The sequence below is a fragment of the Dryobates pubescens genome, chromosome 24 (assembly GCF_014839835.1).
Source record: "Dryobates pubescens isolate bDryPub1 chromosome 24, bDryPub1.pri, whole genome shotgun sequence".
Classification (NCBI taxonomy): Eukaryota; Metazoa; Chordata; class Aves; order Piciformes; family Picidae; genus Dryobates; species Dryobates pubescens.
The window spans coordinates 17,615,845-17,630,435 of record NC_071635.1 but is presented as its reverse complement, the minus strand read 5'-3'; the positions used below and the strand labels follow the sequence as shown (position 1 = coordinate 17,630,435).

Sequence of the window (14,591 nt, the reverse complement as noted above, 5' to 3'; positions counted from 1 at the left end):
TCTGGGTTTGCTTGGGTTTGGCTGGGTCAGGGCTGCTTTCTTTGGCTGGGGTGGGTTTGGTGGGTTGGGTTTTGGCTTGTTTGCTGGGGGTTTCTGGTTGGTTGGTTGGTTTGTGGTGGTTTGGTTGGTTTGAGGGGGTTGGGGGTTTTTGGTTGGCTGGTTTGAGCTTTGGGGTTTTTTTCACCTGTGATGGCCCATAAGATAAACACTAGAAGGAGGTTTGTGCTCTTGCTTAGCTCCCATGCTGTCTGTTAGCTGGACAGACACAGGAGATCAGCACACAGGTCTCTTTTACCAGGTGAATGGTCTGCAGAGGCACAGCACAGCAGTGGCCAGAAGTGCTGTTAAGTGTCACAGAATAAATCTCCTACACAGGGGTTAAAATCAAGCTCCCTTCATAGTATTTCAGTGAGGCCTCTACAAAGCAACACTTGAGTCACAAGAACCACTTCCCACACTATGCTGAACTCTTTGGCTCCAGACCTGGAAGGGAGATGCATCCTTCCTCCAGGAATCTCCAGGGACACACATCCCTGGTATGTGGCACCCTGTATGCACTCCAAGGCTCATGGCATACCAGCCATAAGCTGCGAGGTGAACAGATACCAACAGCTCTATACCACTTGGTCTCACATTACTGTTGGTTTAAGCCCATTTTCCACACCCCTCTTCTAAGTTGTGTTCTGGAGAGAGCTGTTTGCAGTGCCCCTGAGCAGGTGAGTGAGCAGAGCAAGGGGGGTCATACACACCATGTAGAACTGCAGCCGGTAATGCCTCTTCACTAAGCTCAAGACAAACATGCAGAAGCCTGTAAAACAAAGCAAGGGCAGTTGGCACCACCTCCCATGTAATCACACCACGCTGGGGCAGAGCACTGACTTGCCTCCCTTGAAGCAGCTTTGAACCTCTCTGCTGCAGGCAGCACCTCCTTGCACCTACTGAGTGCCCCTAGGGAACTACCAGAGCACAAGGTTTAGGCCAGGTCAGTGCAGAGCAGCCCTGTCATTACCTACAAGCTCTCATCCTAGACATCCATTTTCAGGGGAGGAGCCCACCACCTTCACAAACCACTCAGAAAACCAAGCTGAGAAGCTGGCTTTGAATAATTAACAGAAATCTCTGAAAGGCAAAGACCAGCTTGCCCCTGTGCCCCAGGCAGGCACACAGCTGCATGCAGTGCAAGCACGAAGGGCAGGCTTTGGAGAATGCAGCTGCCTGAAAGGAATGCTCTGGGTGGCTAATGGAGCACCTCTCCTCCCAGCAAGGCAACTTCCCACACTAGCAGGGGTCAGAGCACTCAAAAGACCCTCAACCCTGGGGACATCCCCTTAGTCACCCCAGCAGCTCAATGCAATGGCCACCAAGGGGCTCAGCTATGCTCTACCTCCTGCTTTTGCTCTCTCCCTTCACGACCCTTCAGCAGTCAGGAGGCATTAGTTTAGTTTCCTCAAGCCAAAGCCAGCTGAAAAAGCTCAAGCCTAGCAAAGCTAGGTTCAAGTTTGCAGTCTCAGCAGTGAGTAGAATTTGTACCTGGTTTAAAAGCCAGGGCAGCAGGGAGGGCCTGGCAGCTCACCTTGAGCACAGGGACTAATACCTGTAAGCACAGCAGCATCCTGGCCCTTCAGCCAACCTGGCCCTTCAGGCGACTGAATTTTAGGCTAAAATGATCTGCCCTGCACTGCTGAAAACACTGCACTGCATTTGCATGTTCCCAAAGCAACACCCCACCAGACTGCCAGCTTAGGTCTCTTCTTCCTAGAGAAGAGGCTTCCAAAGAGTCTCTCTCTGGACAGAGATGGAAATCTATCCAGGAGGCAAGCAGCTGAACATCTTGCAGGCAAAATAAAGCCTCAGGCATTCTGAGTTTAAAAGCACATTGGTAAACCTTATAGCTGTAGACCTAGCAGGACATTTGCACAGTAAAGCAGCAGCCCAGCACAACAATCTGACACACAAATCACCTCCACAGCCTGCTAAAGGTCTCAGATGCCGAGCCCCAGTTCTGCAGCAACCAATATTGCCCTCATGCCAGCTGCCCTGGAGCACTCTTAGCTCAATGTTCCCAGGATCATCTACGTGTGGAGGCTGCACACAACACAGCTGCAAGCACCTCAAGTCCTCAGGCTTCAAGAGCAAAACCAAACTAAGATGCAGAAAGCTGGGGAGTGGTTTTCTCATTTGGTTTGGTTTTCTGTGGTTAAAAGAAGGGAGCACAGCCTCAAGTGCAGCAGAAAGCTCTTGTGGCTGAGCAGTTCCCACACTTACCTGCTAAATAGAGGGCAAAGGAGATAAACCTGTGGTACCGAATGAGGAACTGGAGCTGTTCTCTTCTCTGCACAAAGGTAGCAAAGTAATCAGCCACAGTCTCTCCATAAAAGAAGTAATTCACACACAGCAGAAAGTACCTACAGCAGCCAGCAGTTATTGGAAGAGGGGAACAGAGATGTGTCAGTCTTCAAATCAAACAAAAATTAAGCAAAACCACAAAGAACCCCCAAAAAATAACAACAAAACCCAACCAAGCAGAAACCCCCAGCCCAAACCCCCCCAGCCCAAACCAACCAAAAAATCCCAAAACCAAACCAAAGGAAACCCCAAACCAAAGGCAGCCACAGCAGAAAGCCACCACACCAAAGGGAAAAGCAGAACAAGATGAAGACACAACTGAAGCAGGAACCCCAGGCGAGGCTCCTGGGGCAGTGTCTCCCCCTGCCCAGCCACATCTCTGCCTTTCTCTAAAGCAATTGCAGAAGCAAACAGACCTTGCAGGATGCAGCTGGGAAGTGCATTTCACCCTTACTGACACATCTAAGTCAGCACAGAGTCACAGAGTTCTCTGGGCTGGAAGGGAGCTCCAAGGCTCCTCCAGGCCAAGCCCCTGCCCTCAGCAGGGACATCCTCCCCTGCAGCAGCTTGCCCAGAGCCCTCTCCAGCCTCCCCTGCAAGCTCTCCAGCCATGGGGCCACAACCACCTCCCTGGGCAACCTCTTGCAGGCTTCCAGCAGCCTCCTGGGGCACAACTTGTTCCTCACATCCAAGCTCCAGCTGCTCTGCTCTCATCTCAACCCATTGCCCCTGGGGCTGTCCCTGCAGCCCTTTGGCAGCAGTCCCTCTGCAGCCTGCTTGCAGCCCCTGCAGGGACTGGGAGCCCTTTTCAGCCACTCTAAAACACAGACTCTGATCCCAACACATCTGTTGGGACACAAACAATTCTGCCTCTTCTCTCCCTGCATCCCAGTGAGGGTAATTTGTGATTTCTGCCTCACAAACAGGACAAAGGCACAGCCCCAGCAGTCCCTGTGAGGTTACAGGGCAGTGAATCTAGCATGGGGCTTGGGAATATGAATCAGAGAGGTTTGGGTTGGAAGGAACCTTAACCATCACCTCCTTCTGTAACTACACTTCTGCCGTCTGTCCTGAAGGTTCTGCACATTGGCCACAGCAACCCCAGGCAGTGCCACAGGCTGGGGGCAGAGGGGCTGAGAGCAGCCAGGCAGAGAGGGACCTGGGGGTGCTGGGGGAGAGCAGCTGAAGAGGAGCCAGCAGTGTGCCCAGGGGGCCAAGAAGGCCAAGGGCAGCCTGGCCTGGGTCAGGCAGAGTGTGGCCAGCAGGAGCAGGGAAGTCCTTGTGCCCTGTGCTCAGCACTGCTGAGGCCACAGCTTGAGTCCTGTGTCCAGTTCTGGGCTCCTCAGTTTAGGAAGGAGGTTGACTTGCTGGAAGGTGTCCAGAGAAGGGCAACAAAGCTGGGGAGGGGTCTGGGGCACAAGGCTGGGGAGGGGTCTGGGGCACAGCCTGTGAGGAGAGGCTGAGGGAGCTGGGGTTGCTTAGCCTGCAGAAGAGGAGGCTCAGGGGAGACCTTCTTGCTCTCTGCAGCTCCCTGCAGGGAGGTTGGAGCCAGCTGGGAGTTGGTCTCTTCTGCCAGGCCCCCAGCAGCAGAACAAGAGGACACAGTCTCAAGCTGTGCCAGGGGAGGTTGAGGCTGGAGGGGAGGAGAAAGTTCTTCCCAGCAAGAGGAATTGGCCACTGGGATGAGCTGCCCAGGGAGGTGGTGGAGTCCCCAGCCCTGGAGGTGTTCAGGAAGAGCCTGGCTGAGGCCCTTGGTGCCATGGTTGAGTTGCTCAGATGGTGCTGGGGGAAAGGTTGGACTGGATGAGCTCTGAGGTCTTTTCCAACCTGGTTAATTCTACTCTATTCATCTGGAAGAGCTACTGCTGCATCCCCCACTCCACTCCACCTTGCCCTTTGCCTTTTACCTTCCTTGACCAAACAATAACGTTACAGGGTTAAATCCAGCAGCTGGTTACTAAGCACAGCTATTGCTGCAACTGCTTCCAACCAGTTTTGCAGGAACATGTCCACACCCCAGGTTCAGCTGAGGTGAAATGTCACCTTCAGCTCTCCCTTCCTGAAGGATCTTCAAAGAGACTCCTTTCAGTCCTAAGGATCAGCAGAAGCTCACTCTCTGTGCCTTCCAGAGCTCAGTCATGATGGGACCCTCAAACACCAAGGCAGCACTCAGTAAAAAAACAAAGAACAGCAACCCCCAAACCCCTCAGGGCTGCACCTCTCCAGGCAACACATCAAAGGTAGCCACAGAAGACTAAAACTTGTGATTCAGGACTGGATCCCCAGATAGTCTCAGAGCAATTAGTACCAATTCCCTCTCCCCCAGCAGATGTTAACTTTCCCTTCCCAAGACTTCCCATCTCTAAACCAGCCAAAGAACCTCTGTGCCAGGAAGGCTCTGGAGGGGCTGGAAGGTGTCCAGAGCAGGGCCAGGAGGAGGAGCAGAGGGCTGGAGCTGCTCTGAGCACAGCCTGAGAGAGTTGGGGTTGTGCAGGCTGCAGAGGAGAAGGCTCCCAGGAGACCTTCTGGTGGACTCCCAGGGTCTGCAGAGGGCTGCAAGAGAGCTGGGGAGGGACTTTGGAGGGGGTGAGGGAGGGATAGGAGTGGGGGGAATGGATCCAAGCTGGAGGAAGGGAGATTTAGACCAGACCTTAGGAAGAAGTTGTTGGCCAGGAGGGTGGTGAGAGCCTGGCCCAGGCTGCCCAGGGAGGTGGTGGAAGCCTCCTGCCTGGAGGTGTTTGCAGCCAGGCTGGAGGTGGCTGTGAGCAACCTGCTGTGGTGTGAGGTGTCCCTGCCCATGGCAGGGGGTTGGGACTGGATGATCCTTGAGGTCTCTTCCAGCCCTGACAGTTCTGTGATTGTGAGAGTTGATGCTCAGGCTACTGGCAGGATCCTCTCATCTCATTCAATGTTCAGTCTCAGTGGCAAGTTGCTGTACTGAAAGGAGCTCTGATGGTAACCTGAATGGCAATGCAGGAGTAAATTTTGAGTTCCACATCTGAAATTCAGTGCTGGTAGCCAGTTGCCAAAGCAGACTAAGTGGTAAGAAGGAACATCTCCTGCTCCAGAACTGTTGGCAAAACTGCAGAATCAGTCCTGTTTGAATCTGCTCTGGCTGTGGATCCAGAAGGCATGGAATGAAGCAGGTAACAGCTCAGTGCCCTGGGTAAGCCAGGAATGAGCAGAGGAGCACTGATCTGCATTCCCAGAAGCAGCAGCACTCACACAGACAGGCTGCTTCTAGAAAGGAAGAAGCAACATGAGAAGAGCCAAGGAGGAACTTGGGCATTTCAGTCCTGTGACTGCTTGAGGCTGTGCCTTTAAGCAAGGGACAGTGCTGGGACACTCTGGCTGAATGGTTTGGTACCAGAATGAAAACACTCAGATATTCTGAACGGATTTCATCGGTGGATGGGCAGAGTGCAGCTTTAACTTGTAGGGCAGTGGGAATCTTTCTCAGTTCCAGCCTGTTCTGCCTTCTCAGCCTGTCTGCTTCTGAGCAACCAGCCAGAGCTGACCTTGAGATAAGCAAAACTAATCCCTGCATGTGCTTTGAAGCCTAACAAGAACTCTCTTCCTTACTAACTGCCTTTGCTCTCTCTAACCCCTTTTTGGGAAAAAAGGGAGGTGGGGGGAGGGAAGGGGTACAGGGGGGAACCCTCCTCTCTGTCTGGAGGAGGGAGTTTGGTTGTGTTCTTCTCCTTTGCTGTGTATTTCTATCCATATTGTAAATACTGTATGTATATTGTGTATCTATAACCTGCATGCCATCGATGCTTGTAAATACAGCTTTGCTTCTCTGACTGAGTTAGCTGTGGTTTCTTTCTCTGGGGGGGAGGGAGAGCCAGGCCCTCTCTCAATCCACCACACTCCCTTATAAACCCAACCCAGAACACCACCTCTGAAGAATTACCTCTGAAGCACCTCAGAGGCTTCACCTGCCCAACACTTTCCCATCACACTGACTCTCTCCAAAAGCCTTTGTTTTCTCTCCCAGCACTCAGAGTTGAGTCCCCAGTTTCACCCAGACACTCCTGTAAGGATCCAGCATTTCCCAGACTGATTTGTCTTTCAGGAGATGCCTCAGCACTGGACTTGTGCAGCCCTGGAACCCAGTGCAAAATCAGAAAGGATTTCAAACCTGCATGGAATGTGAATTCTCTGTGTGTGGAGAGGAGCCCTTAAGGGTCCTGTTCCAGTTCCTGCTCAAGGTTAACAGACACACAAAAATAATTAAAACCAATTAAAATTCCAGGTAGTTGAGGTAAGACTTCAGGTGATGATTTGGCTCTGCACCTCTTGAACTCTGACCTAAAGCATGTTTGTGCCTGAAACCAACCCTGTGCTGGCTGAGCCCCAGCAGTGTGGGCAGCAGGGGCAGGGAGTGGATTCTGCCCCTCTGGCTCTGCTCAGCCCTCCCCTGCAGGGCTGGGGCAGCTCTGGAGCCCCCAGCACAAGGACCTGGAGGTGCTGGAGAGGCTCCAGAGGAGGCCACAGAGATGAACAGCAGAGGGCTGAAACACCTCTGCTCTGGGGACAGGCTGAGAGAGTTAGGGCTGCTCAGCCTGGAGAAGATAAGACTGTGGAAAGACCTTAGAGCAGGATTTGAAGGAGGCTTCAGGAGAGCTGGAGAGGGATTTGTTACAAAGGCATTTGCTACAGGATGTGGGATAATGCCTTCAAACTGGAAGAAGCTGAACTGAGATGAGACATGAGGAAGAAATTCCTGCCCATGAGGGTGGTGAGGCACTGGCCCAGGCTGCCCAGAGAAGCAGTGGAGGCTCCAAGCGTGGAAGTGTTGAAACCCAGGTTGGAGGGGGCCTTGTGCAAGCTGGGTAGCAAGAGGTGTCCCTGCCCAGGTGTCCCCAGCAGGGGGCTGGAACCAGCTGATCTTTAGAATCCTTTAGAGTCCCTTCCAACCCAATGCATTCTGTGATGCCATGCACGCACACAAGTGAACACAGATCCACATTTACAGCAAGGAACACCACGGGGCAGTGAAAGGCCAACTGGCCTGTCCCAGTTCCCAGGTGGCAGATACCTATAGATCCCTGGATTAGAGACAGATGTCAAGTTCTGGGCCCACACATGGCCTCCAGAAGTATTCCACCATGAAAGAATGTGAAGAACATGAAGGCTGAAGTTTCACATCCCTACTCCCTGACACCCTTGCTTGCTACTCACCAGCTGAGGGATCTAAACCAGGGTAAGTCATAGGAGTGGTAGACTCTGTAACCTATAGTAATGATTTCATGGTAGCATTTCACTTGGATGCTCAGCACCTAAAATAAGAGAGGGAAACACCTGTCAGTGGCTTCTCAAAGGCACTGAGCAGCACTGCAACCTGCATTATTCTGAATCCCAGTCCCACATAGGCAGCTTCAAAGCAAGGCCAAGAAAATCTGAAGCTCCATTCTAAAACCCCCAAACCCTCAAAACCCATTGGGCATGCTGATAAAAACCCACACTGGGCTCCAAGAGCATGGTCCTGAAACAAGAGGAAGGCCTTGAGCAGCCTGGTCTGAAGGAAGGTGTCATGGCAGTGGGTTGGAACCTGGACAGGCTGGAGAAATGTGCCAGTGCCAGCTGCATGAGGTTCAGCCAGCCACAGTGCCAGGTCCTGCACCTGGGTCAGGGCAATCCCAGGCACAAATCCAGGCTGGGTACAGAGTGGGCTGAGAGCAGCCCTGAAGAGAAGGCCTTGGGGCTGCTGGGTGCTGAGCAGCTCCCCAGGAGCCAGCAGTGCCTCCTGCAGCCCTCAGGCAGCTGTGTGCTGGGCTGCAGCCAGAGCAGGGTGTGCAGCAGGGCAGGAGAGAGGATTCTGCCCCTGGGCTCTGCTCAGACCTCAGCTCCAATCCTGCCTCCAGCTCTGGGGTCCCCAGCAGCAGAAGGACACAGAGCTGCTGGAGAGAGGCCAGAGGAGGCCACAGAGATGCTGCCAGGGCTGGAGCAGCTCTGCTGTGGGCACAGGCTGAGGGAGCTGGTGCTGTGCAGCCCCAGGGGGACCTCAGAGCTGCTGCCAGGACCTGAAGGCAGCCTGCAGGAAGGCTGCAGAGAGACTTTTCCCAAGAGTGTCCAAGGATAGGAGAAGGGAAATGGATTCAAACTGAAGGAGAATAGCTTTAGACTGGATCTGAGGAAGAACTTCTTCACTAGGAGGGTGCCAAGGCTCTGGAGTGGATTGTCCAGAGAGGCTGTGGCTGCCTCCTCCCTGGAGATGTTGCAGGCCAGGCTGGATGGGGCCTTGAGGAACCTGAGCTAGCTGAGAGGTGTCCCTGTCCATGGCAGGGGTAGGAGCAGCTGATCTCTGAGGCCTCTTCCAGCCTGAGCTGTGCTGGGAGTCTATAATCTTTAAAGTCCCTTCCAACCCAAAGCATCCCAGGAGTCTCCTGGCTCAGCAGGCTGTCAGCAGCTGGGAGCAGCACTCCTCCGGAGCACTCTTCCATTTCTTCTGCCTTGGCTTTGTCCTTCAGTTTAGTTGAAGGAATTTTCCAGGCCCGATGGAAACCCCAGGTGTGACACAGCTTTGGACAGCCAGGGCTTCCTCTTGCAAGCACCTCATTAGGGGCAATTAGCATTGATGATTAGCAGCAAAGCTCATCTAACCCAGGGCTTGAAGGCTTCTCCTTAACTGAGCGCTGCCGACCTCACCCCGCCGGGGCCTGCCCGCGCACGTCTGCCCTTTCATCCCGCCGGCCTCCGGGCTGCCCAGAGGACTCTGTGCCAGCTCTGTGCCCAGGCAGGTGACCCTGCCCAGCAGCAGGCATTGCCCAATGCCAGGCAGCAGCAACCCTGTGCAGAGGCAGCAGCGAGGAGCCGCCCACAGCCGCTGCCTCCGCTGCACGCTGGGCACCGCAGCGTCGCCTCGCCCCCTGCATCCCCCCCTGCATCCCCCAGGAGCCAACCTTGCTCCAGCTTTGCACACACTTTACACCAGGCCCACACCCCCCACAGCAAGCTCATGTGGCAGCTCCCCCCCTCCTGCTGTCTGCTGCTTGGCCCTAACAGCGCTCACAGTGAGGCACAGGGGCAGTGCTTGTGCTCCAAAGGCAAACACAAAGCAGTCTCCCAGCTCTGTAGAGCAGCCTCAGGCCTCGACTCCCAGCCTTGCCCTTCCTACAGCTCTCAGGGCATTCTCAGTCTCAGTATTAAGGCTTGGGTTTAGCCAAAGCTCTGCTTTCAATGGGAACTCTTTGATTCCCATGGAATGAAATGATGAATCAAACTTTTTCCCTCCCTTTTCCTTCTGCAACAATCTCAAATGCTGAGCTCATGAACAGCTTAAAGAGAGGTTCTGCTTGATGGCAGAACAGAGGAAGAACTCAGACTCACAGAACTGGCAGGGCTGGAAGGCACCTCAAGGCTCATCCAGCCCCAGCCCCCTGCCCTGGGCAGGGACACCTCACCCCACAGCAGGTTGCTCACAGCCACCTCCAGCCTGGCTGCAAACACCTCCAGCCAGGAGGCTTCCACCACCTCCCTGGGCAGCCTGTGCCAGGCTCTCACCACCCTCCTGGCCAACAACTTCTTCCTCACAGCCAAGCTCCATCTCCCCACTTCTAGTTCTGCTCCAGCCCCCCCACTCCTAGTTCTGCTCCAGCCCCCCCACTCCTATCCCTCCCTCACCCCCTCCAAAGTCCCTCCCCAGCTCTCTTGCAGCCCCCTGCAGCTCCTGGGAGGCCACCAGAAGGTCTCCTGGGAGCCTTCTCCTCTGCAGCCTGCACAACCCCAACTCTCTCAGCCTGTGCTCATAGAGAGCAGCTCCAGCCCTCTGCTCCTCCTCCTGGCCCTGGAAACTCCCTTCCATTTCTATGCTAACTTCAGCACTCTTTGGTTCACCACTGGGCAGCTTTGAGGATGAGCATGAAGGCAGCAAACACACAGACTGCTCAGTCCCTTTTCCTGTGTCACCACTTCCCAGTGTAACAGACCACTGAAGGAGGGAGTGTGGGAACAGAAATCATCTCTATGCTGACACTTTCAAAGGGCTTTTTGGTGGTTTCTTCACACAAAGAAAATCCTCCAGCCCTGGGCAGCAGGGGGTTCTGAAAGGCAGGTCCTGCTTGACCGCTCTCTCTTCTGTGCCAAGGTGACTGGCTTAGTGAGCAAGGGGCAGGCTGGGATGCACCTGTCTGGCCTTCAGGACAGCTCCAGAGGCTGTCGCCAACAGCATCCTGCTGGAGAAACTGGTTTCTCATGGCTTGGGTGGGTGGATGCTCTGCTGGCTGATGGCTGAGCCCAAAGAGTGGTGGGCAAGGGAGTGACCTCCTGCTGGCAGCTGGGCACCAGTGGTGCTCCCCAGGACTCAGCACTGGACCAGTTCTCTTCAATGACTTTATCACTGACCTGGGAGAGGGGATTGAGGCTCCCTCAGCCAGTTTGCAAATGACACTAAGTTGGGTGGCAGTGTTGATCTGCTGGAGGCCAGGAAGGCTCTGCAGAGGGACCTGGCCAGGCTGCATCCATGGCCTGAGGCCAAGTGCTGGGTCCTGAAGCTGGGACACAACAAACCCAAGCAATGTTCCAGGCTTGGGGCAGAGTGGCTGGACAGCTGTCTGGTAGGAAAGGACCTGGGGGTGCTAGGTGACAGAAATGAGCCAGGGGGTGGCCAGGTGGGCAAGAAGGGCAGCAGCAGCCTGGGATGGAGCAGCAGTGGTGTGGGCAGCAGGAGCAGGGCAGGGATTGTGCCCCTGGGCTCAGCACTGGGGAGGCCACAGCTTGAGGGCTGGGCTCAGCTTTGGGCTCCTGGCTGCCAGAAGGAGCTTGAGGAGCTGGAGCAGGGCCAGGGGAGGGCAAGAAAGGTGGGGAAGGGTCTGGGGAAGAGGGCTGGGGAGGAGCAGCTGAGGGAGCTGGGGGTGGGGAGTGTGGAGCAGAGGAGGCTGAGGGAGACCTCCTTGCTCTCTGCAGCTCCCTGAGAGGAGGCTGCAGCCAGGGGGGGTTGGGCTCTGCTCCCCAGGAACAAGGGCCAGGAGGAGAGGCAATGGCCTCAGGCTGCCCCAGGGGAGGCTTAGGCTGGACATTAGGAAAGATGGTTTTAGTGCAAGGGTGATCAGGGATTGGAACAGGCTGCCAGGGAGGTGGTGGAGTCCCCATCCCTGGAGATATGTTGCAACCATGTAGATGTGGCACTCAGGGCCACGGATTTGGCAGTGTTAGGTTAATGTTGGACTCAATGAAAGTTCTGAATGAAGGAATCAGCCCAGTGCTTGCCAGAAGGATTTACACTGACACAGGAGAGGATGCTCTGAATTGCCTCTGCAGTTTGCTCTCTGCCCTCCTGGGCACAAAGGGATCCAGCAGCTCTTGTATGTCAGAAAGCACCAAACTTACCAGCAGCATCAGCATGAATGATCCCAGGGAGATGATCAGAAAAAAGCCAGCAATCATGGCTAGAGTGAGAATCCCACGCAGCCACCAGTTCTGCCATCTATTAAAAAAGAAAACCAAAAGGAGAATGAGCAGCAGGCAGCTGCCAGCCCCCAACACTGCTGCTGCTGAGGGCTGCAGGGCATCGGGCACAGGGGAGCTCCAGCAGTGTTTGGGCTTAAGGAACACAGAGCAAGGGACTCAGCATCAGCCAGCCAGCCCAACAGGACACACCACAACAGCAGTTCAGGTCACCTCCCTTCTTCCCCCTGCCCCAGATGCCATTTGCTATTCAACCTGGTGTCCAAACTGCTGTCCAAATCCAGCAGAGCTCTCCAAAGGCATCACAGCATCAGCCAGACTGATGGAGCCCAGCTCTGCCAAGGTTCATACACGCTCCCAAAGAGAGGAACAGCCCCACAAACCCACTTGCACCAACGCCCCGCGGCAGCGAGGCCGCTCGCTCCCCAGCAGGTTAGCTGCTGAAGGCAGCCCTGGGCTCGTGTGAGCACTGGAACCAGGACAGGAACACCTGTGCCAAGGAGGGGTGGGTCAAGCCAGCTGGACTCTTTTGCCCTTTTAGACCTTTGCAGCTGCTTATGGCCAGCAAAGAAAGCAGAACAGAAATCCCTGCTCCCACAGAGCCAAGGGTCGTTCAGTTTGGAAAAGGCCCTTTCAGGTCACTGAATCCAACAGTTGACCTAACACACTGCCACAGGCTGCCCAGGAAGGTGCTTGGGGCCCATCCCTGGAGAGCTTGCAGGGGAGGCTGGACAGGGCTCTGGGCAACCTGATCCAGTGGAGGATGTCCCTGCTGAGTGCAGGGGCTTGGACTGGAGGAGCTTTGGAGTTCCTTTCCAGCCCAGGCCAAGCCCACCACTAAACCATGTCCACAGGTGCCATATAAATCCCTCCATGGTGGCTCAGCCACTCCCTGGGCAGCCCTTTGGCTGGTGCAGCTTGAGGTCATTCCCTCAAGTGCAGTGCAAACTGCCACCCCAAGAGTGTTTGACAGGCCAAGGGTTATAAAGGGACTGTGTGAAGCAGTGCCAGGAGCTCTGCTGGCCCCATGCATGTGCAGGGCCCAACAGCTATCACCCCAGAGGCATTTGCTAGTCCTGAAGCTCCTGGGAACAAGCTTTGGAGGCACCAGGTTTCTAGGTCTGAAAAGAGAGGGCAGGAAAAAGAATTAAACATTGCTTTAGAGAGTATGAAAACAGAAGCTGCAAAAAAGAATCCTCTGGAGTGGAAATGCTGCCACAAGAAGCTAGCAAAGCTCACCCAGAGAGTTTGTGTGGCTCCCCTTTCCATTCATACACAAATACTGCCCACCTCTTGCCCTTAGGGGTATGAAACAGTTTGATTTTAAGCCCCAGAAACAGTCCTGCTGGATGTCAAAGCCAGTGAGTGCCCCACAGCCCACTTGACTGCAGTGCCCATGGCAAACAGGTAAGTCACCTGCAGCTAAGCACTGCAGTAGCTTGCTCAGAAGTGTGTGCCAGTGTGCAGAGGGCACCAAGATGGGGGTTCTGCCCATCTGCTAGAGGGCAGGGAGGCTTTGCAGTGGGACCTTGAGAGGTCAGACCTGAGCCAAGGCTCACTGTGTGAAGCTCAACAACGCCAAAGGCCAGGTCTCCTGCACCTGGGTCACAACCACCCCATGGGGAGCTCCAGACCTGGGGATGTGTGGGCAGAAAGCTGCAGCTTGGAGAGGTACCTGGGAGTGTTGGTTGGCAGTCACTGACCAGGAGCCAGCAGTGCCCAGGGGGCCAAGAGAGCCAAAGGCCTCCTGGCTTGGGGCAGAAGCAGGGTGGGCAGCAGGGCCAGGAGGTGACCATCCCCCTGTGCCCAGCACTGGGGAGGCCACCCCTGGAGTGCTGTGCTCAGCTCTGGGCCTTCCCTGCAGGAAGGACACTGAGGGGCTGGAGCCTGTCCAGAGCAGGGCAGCCAGGCTGGAGAAGGGCCTGGAGCCCCTGGGCTAGAGGAGGGCTGAGGGAGCTGAGGGTGCTCAGGCTGGAGAGGAGAAGGCTGAGGGAGACCTCCTTGCTCTCTGCAGCTCCCTGAGGGGAGGTTGGAGTGAGGAGGGGGCAGCCTCTGCTCCTTGGTGCCAAGGGCCAGGAGAAGAGGCAATGGCTCCAAGCTGCCCCAGGGAGGCTCAGGCTGGAGCTCAGGAGATGTTTCTGCCCTGGAAGGTTCTCAGCCCCTGGCAGAGGCTGCCCAGGGCAGTGCTGCAGTGCTCAGCCCTGGGGGTGCTCCAGCAGCATGGAGCTGCTGCTTAGGGCCACGGTTTAGGATTGACCCTAAACTGGGTCAAGGGTTGGACTAGATGAGCTTGGAGGCCTCGGGCAACAGATGTGCTCTGTGATTCTGTGTGCAATGGGCAAGCCTCAGGTAACAAATACTACACTGCAGGGACTGTCACAGCAGGAATAAATCAAGGACATCCCATAAAATTAACCCTTGAATTCTGATTCACATGCCAATGGAAAGCAGGATGCAACACAACCTGTAAGGGTTTCAGGCAGCAGTTCTCACACTGCAGAGCTCTGTGTTTGACTGTACCTGGCAGACAAGCCTGACAAAGCAGGCTTAAGGATCTCTGGAGTGTTGTCTGTGGCTGGAGGAACATCAGGAACATCTGAATCATTCCTAAGATCCAAACCCACAAGTCCTTCTTCCAGCTCTGCTTCCTATGGCAAACAAAAGAGCCACAACACAGCAAAGAGCACAAGGCAGAGGTTATTGGCTGCCAGGTCAAAGGCAGCGTTCAGAGGCACTGGCATTACCTGCAAGCCTGACAGCAGCTGCATTACCCTCTCAGAACACAACAGGGCTGCACCAGGGAAGCTGCAGGCTGCAGGAGACAAACGGACCCCAAG

The 14,591-nt window shown here is 55.1% G+C and overlaps 1 protein-coding gene across 1 annotated transcript in view; it reads right to left on the bottom strand.

Moving 5' to 3' along the window:
- The window catches only part of CDS1 (CDP-diacylglycerol synthase 1), a 35,279-nt gene extending 20,889 nt beyond the window's left edge, over positions 1–14,390 (bottom strand). The window contains exons 1-5 of the mRNA XM_009905027.2: positions 14,275–14,390; positions 11,677–11,773; positions 7,531–7,628; positions 2,266–2,405; positions 750–808 (exon numbers count right to left, since the gene is read on the bottom strand). Coding sequence (XP_009903329.2) covers positions 750–808; positions 2,266–2,405; positions 7,531–7,628; positions 11,677–11,733 — 354 coding nt within the window. The 5' untranslated portion in view covers positions 11,734–11,773; positions 14,275–14,390. The remainder of the gene's footprint in view (positions 1–749; positions 809–2,265; positions 2,406–7,530; positions 7,629–11,676; positions 11,774–14,274) is intronic.
- Positions 14,391–14,591: the final 201 nt, after the last annotated feature.